At 47.1% G+C, this 20304-nt stretch overlaps 1 protein-coding gene across 1 annotated transcript in view; it reads left to right on the forward strand.

Annotated features, from left to right (window-relative positions):
• Nucleotides 1-20304, forward strand: part of DNAH3 (dynein axonemal heavy chain 3) — a 195936-nt gene that overhangs the window by 33578 nt on the left and 142054 nt on the right. The window contains exons 12-15 of the mRNA XM_070413711.1: nt 323-428; nt 614-792; nt 5360-5544; nt 6720-6843. Of these exons, the coding sequence (XP_070269812.1) occupies nt 323-428; nt 614-792; nt 5360-5544; nt 6720-6843 (594 nt within the window). The remainder of the gene's footprint in view (nt 1-322; nt 429-613; nt 793-5359; nt 5545-6719; nt 6844-20304) is intronic.

Below are 20304 nucleotides of genomic sequence, written 5' to 3' on the forward strand. Positions count from 1 at the left end.
ACACCCGCTGTGTGCCAGGCTCCGTGGTAACGTCATAGACCTTGTTGCAGTTGTGCTCTAAGGAGTTACTATTTCCACTTTCGTTAGAGACACTGCTCTTTGAAAAAGAGAAATATCTTGTCTAAGTTCATGTCGCCAGGAGGTAGCAAAACTGGAATTTTCAGCCGAAGTTCTGCATTTCCCGTTCCATGTACCCTCTCAGCTTCTATTCCTCTGTCTTGGTTTGGGCTGATTGTCAGTGTGTCTCCGCATTTGCCGCTCTGACTAAGCTAACCTGTGGCCCGTGTTTGTGTGTTTGGTTCTATGCCCTTCGACGTGCAAGATACTTAAATGTCTACAGAAAGTATGACGACTTACTGGATAACACGGCAGAGGAGAGCATCACGGCATTCCTGAAAGAAAATCATGAAATTGATGACTTTGTGACGGTAGGAGATGCCACTGGACATTTCGTGTCGTGGTGATGTGTGCTGCACACGCGCAGTGGGTGGCCGCGGCCCCCTGGTGGCGGTTGTGCGCTGTGCTGCGATCTGAGGGGGTGGCCAGGGCCGAGGCTGCAGGCAACGCGCAGAGGCCACTGATGAACTGACTAGTGAATGTGCTCCTTTTACAGAAGATCAATAGCATAAAAAAGCGGAAAAACGAAATTGCGTCCATGCACATTTCCGTGCCGTTGGCCATGTTCTGCCTTGACACCATGGCCCTCAATTACGACCTCTGTGAGCGAGCCCAGAACCTGAAAGACCGCCTGATACAGCACCAAGTGGATGTGAACCGGGACACCAATGCCAGGTACTGCCAGGTGTGCGGAGAAAGAGCACTGAGAGTGGGCACAAACGGGGGGATGTAGACAGAATTTGCACCTCCCAACAATGACCAGGCTGAACCCAAAATGAGGGTGGCAGGGAGTTCAAGTTCGGCTGGAAGGTGAGCAGCAGTGAGACACCGTGGGGCTTGGAGGCAGGGGGAGAGGAAGTGAGGGGGGTAGTGCCCCTCTCAGACCCTTCAGCCTTCGCTTGCTTGCCAGGCCGCTGGGTGCTGCTGCCCACCACCTAGCCTGCGCGCCATGCAGGCCTCTGCTGGATAGGGCTGGGGGTCTGTCGTTCCGGAAGCCCAATGTTGTGCCTTCACTTTACGGATGAGTATCGATACATCAGTCGAAATGGTGTTGGTTGTAAGGAGAGAAGCCCAAACAGGCTGGCGAAAGTAAAAAAGGGAGCCTGGGGCTCACACGTTGGAAAGTTCAGGGGTTGCTGACTTCGGCCCTCAGCCCGGCAGTCAGGGCCCAGGCTCCCTCCCTCCCTCAGCTCCCCGTGTTGGCTGCGTCCCGACAGGCTTTCTGGTGTGTGCACCCCAGCAGCTCCGGGCTCACAGTGAGCCTCCCAGGTTCCGTCCAGAGGGAAAAGGTTTCTGCTGTCCCAACGGCCTCCCCGCAGCTCTGGCTTGCGTGGCACTGGCCCGAAGCTCACCTACGAGGACGGCTGCCATCAGGGCGGGGTTCCTGTCTCTGGGGTGGATGTCACCCTACTAGGCCACGTGGGCTGAGAGGGAGAGGGCTCCCCCGGAAGACTTGGGCGTGGTTGGCAGAGAGGTGTGGTGCGGAGAGGCTGGGCAGCACCTCTGCCCCCGGGTCCCGTGAGTGTCACGGAACAGCTCATCCCTGCTCCCGCCTTTCCTTAGGGAGCTCTACACCACAGGCTGCGCGATTGAGGAATAATGGTCCCTGTTATGCAGTGTTACATGTGATCCACATGAATGTAAACATGTGTAAGCTTAGCATTTATAGTACTTTAAGGGTTACAAGTTACCTGTCAGAAACTCACTAACAAATTAATGATATAGTAGCTACCGTTTTCCCAGCCCAGAGTCCCGTCCAGGGGCTGTGAGCATCTGAGCGCTGCCGTCCGGTGAGGCCTCCACAGAGCCCGAGAGGCGGCATGCTCTTCCCTGCACGTGCTGATGAAGGGGGGCCTCTGAGAGGGCAGTGAGCGACACCCCAGCACCACCGCACAGCCTCTCAGGGCTGGTGATGCAGAGGGTCCGGTGCCGGAGCTAGAGCTGGGTTTGAACCTTGTGTTTCCTGGCTGTGCGTCCCCTGTGGTCACCTGTCGGGACCAGTTCTCTGCCTGTAGGATGAAGGTTGGGACGGAGAGTACAAGGCTTGAGCCTTCATGCTACGGGGACACTTTCTTTGGAAAGTTTCAGCATCAAGAAAGTGTTTCCTAAGCAGTAGTGCATCCACCCTTCTCAAAATAAAAGTATAATTCCCTGATGTCTTTTTAATATAAATGAAAATAAGGGTCCTGTTATGAGGCCAAGGATTCTTCAGGATGCAGAGCCCCAGGCTGGTGCGGAGTTCCGAAGTTTCTTTCTGCCTTCACACCGGAGATTCTGACTGATTTGGCCTTCCCAACAAGCCCCCGAGGTGGGGAGGCAGACAGAAGCCCCCTTACTGAGTGGAGGGGAAATGAGGCTCAGAAAAGAAGCCTAACTTGCCCAAGAAAGTGAGTTTGAGTCTCCTGATCCCAGGCCCTGTCCTGGCCACCTCACTATCCTGTTTCCAGTGCTAGGTGTGCCTGGGACGGGGCTCCCTGGGCAGAAGGATGGGGCGCGGCCATTTGCATCTAAGTTGCTAGAGCGGTGACCTGAAGTATTGACCAATTGCAGGGCCCTGAGCAGAGACATGAGAAGTTTTCCCTGTGGTCCAGCTGCTTGTTTTCTTCGGGGTGCGAAGTCCTGTCCAAAATAAGGACATCAGTAGAAAGAGGGCACAGATCGGTACGCGTCGCTGGTCTCCCTTATGCTGTCCCCGCAATGGGCAGAGAAAAGCATTGTCTATGGGACCCTGGCCTTTCAGGGCTTTTGTTTTGTTTTGTTTTGTTTTTTTCTTCTTGTATGTTCCCTGACCAGGGATCAAACCCACAGCCTTGGTGTATGAGGATGTTGCCCTAACCAACTGAGCTACCAGGCCGGGGCCCGGCCTTCTAGGTTTTAAATCATATTATCAGTACATGTAGAAGGCAAGGTTTCCTGTCTTCAGTTTATCCTGGTTATCGCTACGGAGTTGTGTTGATATCATCGGGTCATATTCAGGGCCTTTAGAGGGTCTAGGAAATAGTGAGTCTGCTACCCTCTGGGCTTCCAGGGAGCTGACAGCCAGCAGCCAGATGCTATTTACTCTGAATTCTCATACAAAAGGGAAGAAGGATGGATTCTATCAGGGAGGAGTCTGTGGGGCTGAGAGCATCTATCTGCGTTAGTTAGTTAGTTAGTTAGTTAGGCCAAATACTATAACGCATAGACCCAAGATGTTATGATCAAACACAATAGAAGTTTATTTCTTGCTCAGCGTAGCTCCAGACTCATGGAGGAGAAATACTATGTGCATTCAAAAACTCAAGCAAGATGGTAACTTTACATCTTCAACATGTAGCTTTCAAGGTCGTTTTAAGTGTTGAGATCCTGGGCAGTCGTGGGAGGAGAGAGCATGAGCATGGAGAGAGCAAGGACACTGTTATGTGCTGCACCTGTGAGTGGCGGTTGCACTGCTTCCCACTCCCAAGACTGGACCTCAGTCACACGATCTGAGCTGTGCTCTCCCACAGTTCGTATGTTGCAGTCTGTCTGAGTCCATTTGAGCTGCTATGACAGACTGCCACAGCCTGGGTGGCTTCTAAGCAAGAGGAGTTTGTTGCTCACAGTCCTGGAGGCTAGAGGTGCCTGTTGAGAGCCCACCTCCTGGTTCATAGACACCCTTCTTCTCGCTGTGTCCTCACAAAGCAGAAAGGGGAGGGAGCGCCTTTATCGGGCACGAATCCCTTGTGCGTGGTCATAACCCTCCTGATACTCTCCACCCAACGCCACCTCCAAATATCATCACATTAGGGGTTGGGTGTCAGCATGTGAATTTTGGGGGCGCACAAGCACATCTGCATGCCCAGTGTGACTGCTTGGAGATCGGCCTGTAGAGGGCGATGAGGTTAAATGAGGTCATAGGTTGTGTCCCTTATAAGAAGAGACGAGACACCAAAACCCTCTTCCTGTCTGCCACGTGAGACACCAAAACCCTCTTCCTGTCTGCCACATGAGGACACGGGAAGAGTGTCTCCCTGCCAGCCAGAAAGCGAGTCCTCGCCAGGAACCGAACCAGCTGGCGCACTGACCCTGACTTCCGCCTCCAGCCTGTGAGACAATGAAGTCCTGTTGTTCAAGCCGCCCAGTGATACTTTGTGATGGTCACTGAGCTGACTAGTAAAATGCCCAACGAAAGCTCTGAAGGAGGCTGGGGAATATAACCCACCTCTGGGGCCGAGAAGGGGAGAATGCTCTGGACACAGGCTGCACAGCAGACACTTCTCTCGATAGAACTGTGTCCAATTCGTTCCTAAACTCAGCACCAGCTGCAAGGTGGTGTGGCATTTTCTCTTCAGTTTGTGCAAGTCGCTCTATTATGAAGGGGCACCGTTATGTTAAGAAGGAATGTTGAAGACTGAAAACACGGAGAGGAGTGGTTCTGCGTCCTGGTGACCAGCGGCATGTAGCAATCAGTAAACATGACAACGGCCATTTTACCCACATGTCCTGAGGCCCACTCTGTGCTAGGCAGGGAGGCAGTGGAGATCATTTGTTCCTAACTATACTTAAAATGCTGAAGACTGAGATCCATTGGCTTTTGTATACATTGAGCATATTCAAATTATCCGTATAGTAACACGCTCTCTCACAGTGCGGCTGAGGAGGAGCGGGCAGTTAGGTCCAGCAGTGCCAGGAGTTGAACGTAAATGTCTCTGGATGGCCTGCAGCACCTGAGGATGAGCTGGCTGGCGTGCTGCAGGAGCAGTGCCTGTACTGTAGCACTCTACTCCAGCATAAAATCTGAGGAGTTGCTGGTGCTGGCCGTGTTCTTGCTATTGTTTTGGTCTGAATCTGAATTCTACTCAGTATATTTGTGAAGAGTACAGCTCTGCAATCAGTTGAACCAGGTTCCGATCCTGGATTTGACACCTGCACACCGTGTTGCTTTGGGTCAAGTTAGTCAGCCTCGCTTTCTCCCAGACTGCTGGTAGTAACAGTTCCTACCTCTTAGGATTGCTGTGAGGCTTAAACGAGCTGATATATGATTGCAGTGGGGGCGTGGCACCTCGTAACAGGCTTGGCACCTGCCAGATAGCACTGCCACCCTCGGGAAGTATTCCTGAAGTGCGGTGTGCATGTGGGCGTCATGCATCGGGCTGCAGGCAGAGAACAGCTGGACATCATCATCCTGGTCTCCAGCTAGGAATCCCGTCGCTCACACCGCAAGTCTTGTAGGAGGGCTGGCGGAGGGCGGTGGTGCTGATGGCTGGCTTCTGTTCCGCAGCATTTGCCACCAGTACAGCAGCATCGCAGAGAAAGTCAGCGAGATCCCTGCCAACACCGAGGAGCTGGTGTCCCTCATCGCGTTCCTCAGGAAATCCAGCGACATCACTGTGTTCAAACTCAGGAGGCAGCTGAGGGATGCGGCCGAGCGGCTGGAGTTCCTGATGGACTTCGCAGACTTGCCCCGTAAGCCGAGGCCCTGCGCCCACATGCAAGCATGCGTGTGCGTTTTCAGGGAAGGAGTGGGGACGAGTTTGCAATCCCAGCACTGAACGTGGAGATGGGAGCTGCCTCGGTGTCCCTGTATGTCAGAGGCACTCACCACACAGGAGCTCAAACCACACAAAGGGCGTCTGACTGTCAGACAAAAAGGAGAAACATCTGGGTGTGGCCAGGCCCCTCACAGCGTGGCCGGCCAAGTTGGAGTTTGTAAAGACCAGGTTCTGCAGAAGCTGATGTGCTGGCCCTTCGTCAGCCACGCCTCACAGCTGCTTTCATCTGGAAACACCTGTGGATGCCCGCTGTCCACAGGGTGGGGCTGAGGGAGGAGCGAGGAGCCTGCGGGGACAAGTCGCCCTCTAACCCCTCACACATTCCTGGGCTGTGCCTCGGGGTGAGCAGGCCCTGGGTCCTCTCACTGCGCTCTGCCTCAGCCAGGTGCAGGGGGAGCCACGTGACAGGAAGGACATCTGGCATGGATATCATCACTGACACGTAACTCAGTGAGGGAAATTGTTTAGAGATTAGAACCTGAACATCACCCCAGGCTTTGAGTCCACTCCCCTCCTGGGAAGGCGGTCAGGCCAGACGTGGGGGCGTGGCTGGCGAGGCTATTAGACCTGGGCTTCCAGTCTGCGCCCCACGTTCTCGTGTGACCTCAGCCCCTTCCTTACTGCTGCCCACCTGTGAAACCAAGGGGGTCACACGGTCTGCCTTCCGGCGGCCGGGCCGTGGTGAGGGCTGAGTGATGTGGGCTGTCACCCCACCGCGGGCCCCGCACTGCCCGCCACGCCGTCGCCCTCCTGTCCTCTCGCTGACACGCAGGCTGTCACCCCACCGCGGGCCCCGCACTGCCCGCCACGCCGTCGCCCTCCTGTCCTCTCACTGACACGCAGGCTGTCACCCCACCGCGGGCCCCGCACTGCCCGCCACGCCGTCGCCCTCCTGTCCTCTCGCTGACACGCAGGCTGTCACCCCACCGCGGGCCCCGCACTGCCCGCCACGCCGTCGCCCTCCTGTCCTCTCGCTGACACGCAGGCTGTCACCCCACCACGGGCCCCCGCACTGCCCGCCACGCCGTCGCCCTCCTGTCCTCTCGCTGACACGCCGCGCAGCCCTGAGCAGGGGTATGTGTTTTGCAGACGAGGACATCAAGCTGAACAGCACCCTCTTCCTCTGGCCAGACCAGATCGAAGATGTCTTTGAAAACAGCCGAAACCTGCTCATGAGCAAGAGGGACCAGGCGGAGGTGGACCTCTTCAAAAGGTACGGGGAGTCTGAGTGACACATGACACCCAGCTTCATGACACCCGCAGTCCCCTGGTTCTGCTGGACCCCCAGCCCCTCCCAGCAGAGTGTGGGCAAAGGCTGCAGGGAGAAGGAAGTTCCTCGTGTTCCCACTGAGGGGAGCTAAGCCTCCTTCACCAGGACCCCTGCCAAGGCCTTCCTTCCCTGCCTCGAACCATTGAAACTTGGCGGTGCAGGGGGAGAAGAGGTAAAAACAGCAGCCTGAGAACAGCCCCACAATAACAGCAGGAGCGTCAGCCCCGCCTGGGAGGCGTCAGGACAGGGAGACAGGCGGGGCCGGAGGCCGGGAGGCCCAGGCACAGTTTTCTGCTCGGTGCTGGGGTGGCAGTGACCGTGTGCTCTCCTTCCTTCCGATGGAGTCCCACTATGCACCGTGCTCTGCTCTGACCATGCAGTGTGTGTGCCTGCCACGTAAAGGCTTCACCCGGTGGCAGGGAAGCACAGGCAGACGGCACAACCGGACAGTGTGCGGGATGTGGCCAAGGGCCGTGCGCGGGGCCCACACACTCACACACGCACCAGCACACACCCCAGCTTGGTTACGAACAAACGTTTATGCCAATTACTATCCCCTCTGCATGCAAGTCTCCCACTTCAGTCCCTCATTCCTGCAAGTCCAAGAAAGGGCAGGAGGAGATAAAAGCAGGGATGTCTACTGAGAATGGGAGTTTGGGCTAAAGGGTGAAGCCACTTAGTCACTTCCTTCAAAATATAGCCTAGATCTGCTACCCACCCCACCCCACCCCCCCAAAAAGAAACAGAGGATGTGTGTGTGCACATGAACTTTCTCTTCCAGTAGCTCAATCCTCTTCAACCGAAATGGATACTGTCCCCAGAACCCACAGCTTAGCCCAATGGGTGGGACTGATTTTTTTCATGAACAGACTTTACTTTTTGGAACAGTATTAAGTTCACAACAAAACTGAGCAAAAGTACAGAATTTCCCGAGATTCACATCCTGACACACATCCTCCCCCGCACGGGAATGGGTTGTGGATGCCTGACCTGGAAGCAGAGCCCCTGTGTGTGGGTTCGATGAGCCTCGGTGTCCTGTCTGGGAAGTGGGGTGACAGCAGGCCCAGAGCACCTGATCTCACGAGGGCTCTGGGGCGCGCCACGGGAACCAGAGTCAAATCCTCCCCCACCACCCGCATGCGCTTCGAAAACACAGGAGACCCAGACCCGGCCGGCCCCACCCCCGTCAAGCCCCTCTGGGCAGGGGTGCAGCCTCAGGTCCCCCAACAAGCCCCGCCAGGCAGGAGGGCACAGCCTGAGGTCCCCTGGCCTGGCACTGGGGGTGGGGGTGGGAGGGCACAGCCTGAGGTCTCCTGGTCCGACGCTGGGGTGGGGGGCGTGGCCTGAGGTCCCTGTCAAGCCCACCTGGCTGGGGGCGTGGCCTGAGGTCTCCCAACTTGGTGCTGGGGCGGAGGGCGTGGCATGAAGTCTCCCAGCCCAGTGCCAGGGCAGGGGGTACGACCTGACATCCCCCGTCAAGCCTCACTGGGCGGGGGGCAGGGCCTGAGGTCTCCCGGCCCGGTGCCAGGGTGGGGGGCATGGCCTGAGGTTCCCCATCAAGCCACGCTGGGCGGGGGTTGTTGCCTGAGGTCTCCCGGCCTGTCGCTGGGGCAGTGAGCGCAGCCTGAGGTCCCTGTCAAGCTCCGCGGGGTGGGGGTGTGGCCTGAGGTCCCTCGCTCCGGCCAGGTGCCATGCAGCCTCAGGTCCCTGCTGTTTGGTCGTGACCTTACGGCATCCCAGCTAACTTGCATATTCCTCTATTATTAGTATAGATACTAGAGGCCCGATGCACAAAGTTCATGCAAGGGTAGGCCTTCGCAGCCCCAACTACCTGTGCCCTCACAGACCGGGCTGCCAGGGCCCTCGCAGCCCCAGCTGCCTCTGCCTCACGGCCCTAGCTGCCTCATGGCCCCACCCCACCTACACCCCCTTGGCCTGGCGCTGCCCATGTCTGCTGCCACACACCCCAAGTTCTCTGGTTCCATGGAGCCCCCTGATTGATGGCCCTGGAGATGGTGGCCTGGGCTTCCCTCTTTGGGGCAATCGTAGAGCCCCCCAATTGATCACCCTGCTGGCCGGTGGCCTGGGCCTCCCTCTGCGGGGCAATCGTGGGGCGATGGCAGGCCCCCCAACCAATTGCATCGCACCTGCCTTGGCTGGCCTGGCGCCAGTGCGTGTCATAGCGTGGTCGTCCGGAAGGTTGTCCAGACGGCCGTTCTGCTGTTCGGTTGTTCAGTCAATTGGCATATTACGCTTTTATTATTATAGATAAACCTGAAAGTATTATAGAAACTATAATAAAGTGTTATAGGCCTGAAAATATTTTAAAAACTATAATGTGCTAAGCAATTATAATAAATTTAAAATAATAATAGTAATAGTAATATGTTAAGATGATCACTGGTTTTATATGCCATTGCCCTCTGGGAAGAATTCAAAACTGCTTTTCTCAGAGATTTATCTTTGTATGTGGGACCTGCATTGGGAGGCTCACAAAGACCTGGGCCTAAGGAGGAGAGTGGCTACAGGATGAGTTTGGAGAGTCAGAGAAGCAGGTTCTTGAGGTTACAGTAATGGGTTTCAATCCATTTATTTACTAATGTATGTATTTATTTATTTATTTATTGTTGGCAGTATTACAGATGTCCCTCATATCCCCCCCCTTTACTCCCTCCACCCAGCCCCCGCCCCATTCCAGGCCTTCCCCACACATTGTCTGTGTCCATGGGCTGTGCACACATGCATATAAATTCTTTGGTTAATCTCTTCCCATCCCCTCCTCCGCCCTCCCCTCTGAGACCCGTCAGTCTATTCCAGGCATCCAGGCCTCTGGACCTATTTTGTTCATCAGTTTATTTTGTTCATTAGATTCCACATATAAGTGAGATCATGTGATACTTGTCTTTCTCTGACTGGCTTATTTCACTTAGCATAATAGTCTCCAGGTCACTCCATGTTGTCACAAAGTATAAGAGATCCTTCTTTTTTAGTATTCCAGCTTTTTTATCCTCTCATCTGCTGATGGGCACTTGGGCTATTTCCAAATCTTAGCTATTGTAAATAACACTGCTATGAACATAGGGGTGCATATATTCTTTCTGATTGGTGTTTCTGGTTTCTTAGGATATATTCCCAGAAGTGAGATCACTGGCTCATAAGGTAGTTCCATTCTTCATTTTTTGAGAAAACTCCATACTGTTTTCCACAGTGGCTGCACCAGTCTGCATTCCCACCAGCAGTGCACAAGGGTTCCCTTTCCTCCACATCCTCACCAGCACTTGTTTGTTGATTTTTTGAAGATAGCCATTCTGATCAGTGTGAGGTGATATCTCATTATGGTTTTAATTTGCATTTCTCGGATGATTAGTGACTTTGAGCATATTTTCATATGTTTCTTGGCCATTTGTATGTTCTCTTTGAAGAAATGTCTATTCAGGTCTTCTGCCCATTTCTTAATTGGATTGTCTTCCTTTTGTTGAGTTGTGTGAATACTTAGTATATTTTAGATATTAAACCCTTATCAGATATATCATCGGCAAATATGTTCTTCCATACAGTGGGCTCTCTTTTCATTTGGTGGTGGCTTCTTTTGCTGTAAAGAAACATTTTATTTTCATGTAGTCCCATTCATTTATTTTCTCCTTATTTTCCTTTCCCTAGGACAGTGGTCAGCAAACTGCAGCTCGCGAGCCACATGCGGCTCTTTGGCCCCTTGAATGTGGCTCTTCCACAAAATACCACATGCAGGCGCGCACATACAGTGCGATTGAAACTTCATGGCCCATGCGCAGAAGTTGGTTTTCGGCCTGGGCGAGTCTATTTTGAAGTGGCGTTAGAAGAAGTGGGGGTGTCGGTCGGTCGGTCGGGCGACGGGAGATGAGGCGCAGGCGGCCACGGGATACGCAGCGCCGGGGAGGCGCGCATGATTCATGCACGGGTTGAGTGAGCCAGTCAGTCAGCAGTCTCATGTGCAGTGGTTAGTGCTAGTTGCGTCCTCAAATCGCGCCCGGGTGACAAAAGTACCTACTCGAAGCATAAACTTATCTGTATTTTTCCAACCAACTGCAAATCCTACAGGTATTTTTGTCATCAATTTAAGAATTGTAATTCTTTTGTGTTGGTGGCATTATTATTATAAAATGAAACATTTTTTTAGGTGCCCTGTTTGAGATGGCTACAAAGAAGCAGCAAAGAAAAACGGAAGACGAAAACCGTGAATTAAAAGTCGAATATACCTACCTATATAGTTTAAGTTTAAAAAATTTGGCTCTCAAAAGAAATTTCAATCATTGTACTGTTGATATTTGGCTCTGTTGACTAATGAGTTTGCCCTAGGAGATTGTCAGTGAAAATTCTGCTATGTGAGATGTCTAAGATTTTTGCTGCCTATGTTTTCTTCTAAGATTTTTATGGTTTCATGTTTTACATTTAAGTCTTTTATCCATTTTGAGTTTATTCTTGTGTATGGTGTTAGTTAGTGGTCTAGTTTCATCTTTTTGCATGTGTTTGTTTAGTTTTCCCAACACCATTTGTTGAAGAAACTATCTTTACTCCATTGTATGTTCTTGCCTCCTTTGTCAAATATTAATTGACCATAATTATCAGGGCCAATTTCTGAGATCTCTGTTCTGATCCATTGGTCTATATGACTATTCTTGTGCCAGTACCAGACTGTTTGGGTTATAATGGCTTTGTAATATAGTTTGATATCCAATATTCTGATCTCTCCAACTTTGTTCTTCTTTGTCAAGATTGCTGCAGTTATTGAGAGTCTTTTATGGCTCCATATACATTTTTGGAGTATTTGTTCTAGTTCTGTGGAGTATGCTATTGGTATTTTAATAGGAATTGCATTGAATCTATAGATTGCTTTGGGTAGTACAGACATTTAATGATGTTAATTCTTCCAATCCATGAACATGGTATATGTTTCCATATTTTTTGCATCTTCCTCTATTTCCTTTTTCAAAGTACAGGTCTTTTACTCCATGGTTAAGTTTATTCCTAAGTGTCTTATTCTTTGTTGGAATGATAAATTGGATTGTTGGTTTTTTTAGTTTCTCTTTTGAGAGTTCATTATTGGTGTATAAAAAGCCATTAATTTTTGGGTGTTCATTTTGTATCCTGCTACGTTACCAAATTTATTTTTTAACTCTAGTAGTTCCCTGGTGGAGTCTTCAGGGTTTTCTATGTACAATATCATGTCATCTACAAATAATGACAGTTTTACCTCCTACTTTCCAATTTGGATGCCTTTTATTTTTTAAAAAAAATTTATATTCTTCATTGTTTAAAGTATTACATAAGTCTCCTTTTCCCCCCATTGACCTCTCCCTGGCCATTCCCACCCCCCAGAATATGCCCTCACCCCCTACTGTCTGTGTCCATTGGTTATGCCTATATGCATGCATACAAGTCCTTTGGTTGATCTCTTACCTCCTCCCCCCACCTTCCCTCTTAGGTTGGACAGTCTGTTCAATGCTTCTATGTCACTGACTCTATATTTATTCATCAGTTTATGTTGTTCATTATATTCCACAAATGAGTGAGATCAAGTGATATTTATCTTTCTCTGACTGCTTATTTCGCTTAGCATAATGCTCTCCAGGTCCATCCATGCTGTTGCAAATGGGAAGAATTCCTTCTTTTTTTATAGCAGCATAGTATTCCATTGTGTAGATGTTCCACTATTTTTTTATTGTCTAAACTTTTACATAAGTCTCCTTTTCCCCCACTTGTCCTCCCCCTCAGCCATTCCCACCCCAGGACAAGCCCCCACCACCTCAGTGTCTGTGTCGATTGGTTATGCTAATATGCATGTGTACAAGTCCTTTGATTGCTCTCTAACCCCCACAACCATGCCATTTGTCTCTGGATCTGTTGTTGTTCATCAAATTATATCGATCATTATATCGCTTATTTTGCTTAGCATAATGCTCTCCAGTTCCATCCATGCTGTTGCAAATGGTAAAAGATTCTTCTTTTTTACAGCAGCATAATATTCCATTGTGTAGATGTACCAAAGTTTTTTAATCCACTCATCTGCTCATGGGCACTTAGGCTGTTTCCAAATCTTAGCTATTGTAAATTGTGCTGCCATGAACATAGGAGTGCATATATCCTTTCTGATTAGTGTTTCTGGTTTCTTGGGATATATTCCTAGAAGTGGGATTACTGGGTCAAATGGAAGTTCCTACTTTAACTTTTTGAGGAAACGCCATACTGTCTTCCACAGTGGCTGCACCAGTCTGCATTCCCACCAGCAGTGCATGAGGGTTCCTTTTTCTCTGCATCCTTGCCAGCATTTGTCGTTTGTTGATTTGTTGATGATAGCCATTCTGACAGGTGTGAGATGGTATCTCGTTGTTTTCATTTGCATCTCTCAGATGATTAGTGACTTTGAGCATGTTTTCCTATGTCTCTTCCTTCCATATGTTCTTTTGAAAAGTGTCTATTTAGATCCTTTGCCCATTTTTTGATTGGATCATCTACCTTCCTTTTGTTAAATTGTATGAGTTCTCTGTAAATCTTGGAGATTAAACCATTGTCTGAAATATCATTGGCAAATATGTTCTCCCATGCAGTGGGCTTTCTTATTGTTTTGTTAATAGTTTCCTTTGCTCTGCAGAAACTTTTAATTTTGATGCAGTCCCATTTTTTTATTTTATCCTTAGTTTCCATTCTTCTAGGAGCTGTGTCTGTAAAGATATTGCTCTGACATATGTCTGCTATTTTGCTGCCTATGGAGTCCTGTAGGTTTTTTAATGGTTTCCCATCTTACATTTAAGTCCTTCAGCCCTTTTGAGTTTGTTTTTGTGTATGGTGTAAATTGGTGCTCTAGTTTCATTTTTTTGCATGTATCTGACCAAATTTCCCAGCACCATTTATTGAAGAGACTGTCTTGACTCCATTGCATGCTCTTGCCTCCTTTGTCAAATATTAATTGAGCATAATGGCTTGGGTCAATTTCTGGGTTCTCTGTTCTGTTCCACTGGTCCATATGTCTGTTCTTGTGCCAGTACCAGGCAGTTTTGAGAACCGTGGCTTGGTAATATAGCTTGATATCTGGTATTGTGATCCCTCCAACTTTGTTGTTCTTTCTCAGGATTGCTGTGGCTATTTGAGGTCTTTTTTCTTTTTCTTTTTTTTTTTTTTACTCCAGATTAATTTTTAGAGAGTTTGATCTAGATCTTTGAAATATGCCATTGGTATTTTAATGGGGATTGCATTGAATCTGTAGATTGCTTTGGGTAGTATGGGCATTTTAATGATGTTGATTCTACTGATCCATGAACATGGTTTGTTCTTCCATCTGTTTATGTCTTCCTCTATCTCTTTTTTCAATGTCCTATAGTTTTCTGAGTACAGGTCTTTTACCTCCTTAGTTAAGTTTATTCTTAAGTATCTTAATTTTTTTTTTTTTTGGTGCTATGGTAAATGGGGTTGTTTTTTTTCATTTCTCTTTCTGTGAGTTCATTATCGGTATATAAAAAGACCATAGGTTTCTGGGTGTTAATTTTGTATCTTGGTACATTGCTGAATTTATTAGGTCTAGTAGTTTTTTGATGGAGTCTTTGGGGTTTTCTATGTATAGTATCATGTCATCTGCAAAAAAGGACAGTTTTACTTCTTCTTTTCCAATTTGGATGCCTTTTATTTCTTCTTGTCTGATCGCTATGGCTAGCACTTCTAGTACTATATCGAACAGGAGTGGTGACAGTGGGCATCCCTGTCTTGTTTCTGTTCTTAGAGGAAATTAGTTTGTTTTTTGCCCATTGAGTATGATGTACTTTATTCTGAGGTGGGTCTCCTGTAGACAGCAGATATATGGGTCATGTTTTCTTATCCACGCAGTTACTCTATGTCTTTTCATTGGTGCATTTATTATGTTGAAGTATGATCCCTCTATTCCCACTTTTATTTTTTATTTTTTTAATTAAATCTTTATTATTCAGATTATTACAGTTGTTCCTCTTTTTTCCCCCCATAGCTCCCCTCCACCCGGTTCCCACCCCATCCTCTGCCCCTACACCCACCCCCACTGTCCTCATCCATAGGTGTATGATTTTTGTCCAGTCTTTTCCTGCACCCCCCAAACTCCTTCCCCCTCCCCCCGAGAATAGTCAGTCCACTCCCTTTCTATGCCCCTGATTCTATTATATTCACCAGTTTATTATGTTCATCAGATTATTTATTCACTTGATTTTTAGATTCACTTGTTGATATGTACTTGTTGTTCATAATTTTTATATTTACCTTTTTCTTCTTCTTCCTCTTCTTAAAGGATACCTTTCAGCATTTTATATAATACTGGTTTGGTGGTGGTGAAGTCCTTTAGCTTTTTCTTATCTGTGAAACTCTTTCTCTGACCTTCAATTCTGAATGATAGCTTTGCTGGGTAAAGTAATCTTGGTTGTAGGTTCTTGCTATTCATCATTTTGAATATTTCTTGCCACTCCCTTCTGGCCTGCATAGTTTCTGTTGAGAAATCAGCTGACAGTTGTATGGGTACTCCCTTGTAGGTAACTGTCTTTCTCTTGCTGCTTTTAAGATTCTCTCTTTGTCTTTTGCTCTTGGCATTTTAATTATGTTGTGTCTTGGTGTGGTCCTCTTTGGATTCCTTTTGTTTGGGGTTCTCTGCGCTTCCTGGACTTGTAAGTCTAATTCTTTCACCAGGTAGGGGAAGTTTTCTGTCATTATTTCTTCAAATAGGTTTTCAATATCTTGCTCTCTCTCTTCTTCTGGCACCCCCATAATTCAGATGTTGGTACGCTTGAAGTTGTCCCAGAGGCTCCTTATACTATCTTCATATTTTTGGATTCTTTTTTCTTTTTGTTTTTCCGGTTGGGTGTTTTTTGCTTCTTCGTATTTCAAGTCTTTGACTTGATTCTTGCGATCTTCTAGTCTGCTGTTGGAACAATGTATAATATTCTTTCTTTCAGTCAGTGTATGCTTAATTTCTAGTTGGTCCTTTTTCATAACCTCGAGGGTCTCACTGGATTTCTTCAGGGTCTCACTCAATTTATCGGTGGTTTCTAGAAAATTCTTGAAAAACCTTAAAAGTGTAGTTTTGAACTCTATATCCAGTAGTTTGCTTTCCTCTATTTCTGTCATTTGTGTCCTGTTTTTTGTCTCCGCATTTTGGCTGCTTCCCTGTGTTGATAGAGTGGCTTTGTGTGCTAGGTGTCCTATAGGGCCCAGTGGCTCAGCCTCCCCAATTACCTGAGGTGGACACTCTTGGTGCACCCCTTTGTGGGCTTTGTGCAGTCTTGTTGTAGTTAAGCCTTGATTGTTGTATGTATTACTGGGAGGAATTGACCTCCAGGCCAATTGGCTGTGAGAATCAGCTGTGTCTATGGTGGGAGAACTTCTGTGCTGGAGATACCCTTCTGGGGCAAGACTTGCTTCAGTGGGGCTTTGGTGCTCACTGAGTCTGCCCCCTGAGTGTGTCCCTTATGGATCTGAGGAGTTGTAATTGGATGGTCCCACTCTGACCACTGGGTACACTGGCTCTTGGAACTCTAAGGAGGTGCTAATTTAGCCTCCGCCTGAGGCTACCCAGCAGGAGCTATGGAGAGATCTGCAGATTCCTCTTCTTTGTTCGAGGTTTGGAGGTGCCCAGATGAGGCCCAGCTGTGAAGCAAGGCAAGCTGCTGTGGGGCCTTGGGCCTTCTTTTGGAAGTTCTGGGTCTCTCTTACCCAGCTGCAGTTTGTTAGGTAATTTTCAGATTGCAAAGGGCCAGGCCTTTCATATGCAAAAGCCTCTGCTCAAAGTTCGGCTGGGCGGGGTCTCTGGGGATCAACAGGGCGGAGCAAACAGCTATGGTTGCTCCTCAGTCCTACCCTAAGAGGCCCCAGTTCTCAGTGTCCCGGTAATCACTGCAACCACCTCTGAGAGAAAGCCGCCCTCGAGTTCTGACCGATGCCAGACAGTCCAGTTTCTCCTCGTATGACTCTGCGTCCCCTGAGACTCGCCCGAAACTGGAGTTCAGAGCAGTCGGGAGCTTGAGACTCCCTCCCGATTGAAAAAGACAACCGTGTTTTCAGTTGTCAGCCCTTTCCATGTGCGCCTCCGTGCCTCTGCACTTTTACACCTCCTCTGAGTCTCAGTGTACTTTTCTCTTTCCTTCTAGTTATGGAATTTCCACTAAGCCAGCCTTCCTGTGGTTCTGGATGATGTCCATTTTGTCTTTTAATTGTATTTTTGAAGTGGTTGTGCGAGGCAGCAATTTCCGGTGTTTACCTATGCCGCCATCTTGGTTTCTCTAGTCCCACTTTTATTATGTTGAGGTATGATCCCTCTACTCCCACTTTGCTGAGAGTTTTTATCAAGAAGGGGTGTTGGATTTTGTCGAATGCTTTTTCTGCATCAATTGATATAATTATGAAATTTTTGTCCCTCAGTGTGTTTATGTGATGTATCACATTTATTGATTTGCGGATATTGTACCATCTTTATCCCCGGAATAAATCCCACTTGTTATGGTGTATGACCTTTCTAATGTATTGCTGAATCTGATTTGCTAGAATTTTGTTGAGGATTTTAGCATCTATGTTCATCAAGGATATTGCCTTGTAGTTCTCTTTTTTTGTGGTGTCTTTATCTGATTTTGGAATTAGGGTAATGCTGGCTTCATAGAAAGAGCTTGGAAGTGTGCCTTCCACTTGAATTTTTTTTTAAGTATATTTTGTTGATTTTTTTACAGAGAGGAAGGGAGAGGGATAGAGAATTAGAAACATCGATGAGAGAGAAACATTGATCAGCTGCCTCCTGTACACTCCCTATTGGGAATGTGCCCGCAACCGAGGTACATGCCCTTGACCAGAATCAAACCTGGGACCCTTGAGTCCCAAGGCTGACACTCTATCCACTGAGCCAAACCGGTTAGGGCCCTCTTGAGTTTTTTTAAATAGTCTGAGGAGGATAAGTTTTCGTTCTTCTTTGAATGCTTGGTAGAGCTCCCCTGTAAAGCCATCCAGACCAGGGCTTTTGTTTGCTGGAAGATTTTTGATCACTGCTTCAATTTCATTGGTAGTTATCAGGTCTATTCAGGTTTTTTAATTCTTCCTGATTGAGTTTTAGGAGTTTGTATTTTTCTAAGAATATGTCCATTTTTGTTGGAATAGAATTGTACATAGTATTTTTTCATAATTGTTTGTATTTCTGTGGGATCGGTTATTACTTCACCTCTTTCATTTCTGATTTTGTTTATTTGGGTCCTCTCTCTTTGCTTCTTGGTGAGCCTGGCTACAGGTTCATTAATATTGTTTATCTTTTCAAACAACCAGCTCTTGGTTTTGTTGATCTTTTGTATTGTTTTTTGGTCTCTATGTCATTTATTTCTGCTCTGATCTTTATTATTCCCTTCCTTCAACTTATGCTGGGCTTTTCTTGTTGCTCTCTTTCAAACAATTTGAGCTGTAGGGTTAGGTAATTTATTACCATTTTTTTCTTGTTTTTGAGGTAGGCTTGTAGAGCTATGAACTTCCCATTTAAGACTGCTTTCACTGTGTCCCATAGATTTTGGATTGTTGTGTTTTCATTGTCATTTGTTGCCATGATGCTTTTTATTTCTTCTTTGATCTCTTTTGTAACTCAATCATTGTTTAATAGCATGCTATTTAGCCTCCAGGTGTTTGATTTTTTTATTGTTTTTATTGTAGTTGATTTCTAGTTTTATGCCATTGTGATCTGAGAAGATGCTTGATATGATTTCTATATTTGTGAATTTGAAGAGACTTTGCCCGTGTCCCAATATGTGCTCTATTTTTGAAAATGACCCATGTGCACTTGAGAAGAATGTATATTCTGTGGCTTTGGGGTGAAATGTTCTGAAGATATCAATTAATCTCATCTGATCTAGTGAGTCATTTAGGATTGATGTTTCTTTGCTGATTTTTTGTTTAGAGGATTTGTCCAGTGGTGTTAATGGGGTATTAAAGTCTCCTACTATGACTATATTGCTGTAAATCTCTCCCTTGATATGCTCCAGAAGTTTTTTTATGTATTTGGTTGCTCCTGTATTGGGTGCATATAGGTTTACCAGAGTTATATCTTCTTGTTGAATTTCTCTTTTTAGTATTATGAAGTGGCCTTCATTATCTTTTATGTCCTTCACATTGAGATCTAATTTGTCAGATATAAGTATTGCTACCCCAGCTTATTTTAATTTTTGTTCACCTGAAAACCTTTTTTTCATCCCTTCACCATCAGTCTATGTGAGTCCTTTGTTCTGAGGTGGGTCTCATGTAGACAGCAGATATATGGGTCATGTTTTCTTATCCACTCAGTTACTCTATGTTTTTTGATTGGGGCATTTAATCCATTTACATTTAAAGTTATTATTGATAGGTACTTGTTTGTCGCCTTTTTTATTCTTTACGTCTGTGTTCCTTCTTCCCTTCTTATTTTACAGCAGACCTTTTAGCATTTCTTGCATTGCTGGTTTGGTGGTAATAAACTCCCGTAGTCCTTTTTTGTCTGTGAAGCTCCTGATTTCACCCTCAACTTTGATTGATAGCCTTGCTGGGTACAGTATTCTTGGATTCAGACCCTTGCTCTGCATGACTTTGTATATTTCATTCCATTCCCTTCTTGCCTGATGTGTTTCTGTTGAGAAATCAGTCGATAGTCTGATGGGAGATCCCTTGTAGGTAACTTTCTGTCTCTCTCTGGCTGCTTTTAAGATTCTTACTCTGTTGTTGGTGTTTGCCAATTTAATTATAATGTGTCTTGGTGTTTGTCTTTTGGGTTCATCTTGTTTGGGACTCTGTGAGCTTCTATGACTTATGTACATTTTTTCTTTTTCCCAGTGTCAGGGAAGTTTCCTGTCATTATTTCTTCAAACAGGTTTTCTATTCCTTGCTCAGTTTCCTCTCCTTCTGCCATCCCTATTATGTGGATGTTGTTTCGTTTTGTGTTGTCCCAATGTTCCCTCAGGCTCTCCTCCTGTTTTTTAAGTTTCTTTTCTAGTTGTGGTCTGCTTCGGTATTTTTTTCCTACCTTATCTTCTAGTTCACTGATGTGGTCCTCTGCTTCTTCTAGTCTACGGTTGATGCTTTCTATTGTGTTCTTTATTGCAGTTATGTCATTTTTCTTTCTTCTTGGTTCTTCTTCACTTCCTCTTGGTTCTTACACATATTGCTGAATTTGTCTTCTATTCAGCGTCATTATGACCATTGCTCTGAATTCTTTCTCTGACATGTTGCTTGCCTCCATTTCATTTACTTCCTTTTCGGTGATTCTTCTATGCAGGCTGTTTATTTGTCTCCCCATGATTACTCCTCTCAGGGTGTCTGGTTATGTAGCTCTCTCTCTCCTGTGTTGACTCAGAGGCACAAAATACAACATGACAAGACACAATGCACAGGGCACCCAACACAAATGTATTCACGATACTAATA

The sequence above is a fragment of the Myotis yumanensis genome, unplaced genomic scaffold (genome assembly GCF_028538775.1).
Source record: "Myotis yumanensis isolate MYYU_CA2020_CCGP unplaced genomic scaffold, mMyoYum1.0.hap1 SCAF_4, whole genome shotgun sequence".
NCBI classification, from domain to species: domain Eukaryota; kingdom Metazoa; phylum Chordata; class Mammalia; order Chiroptera; family Vespertilionidae; genus Myotis; species Myotis yumanensis.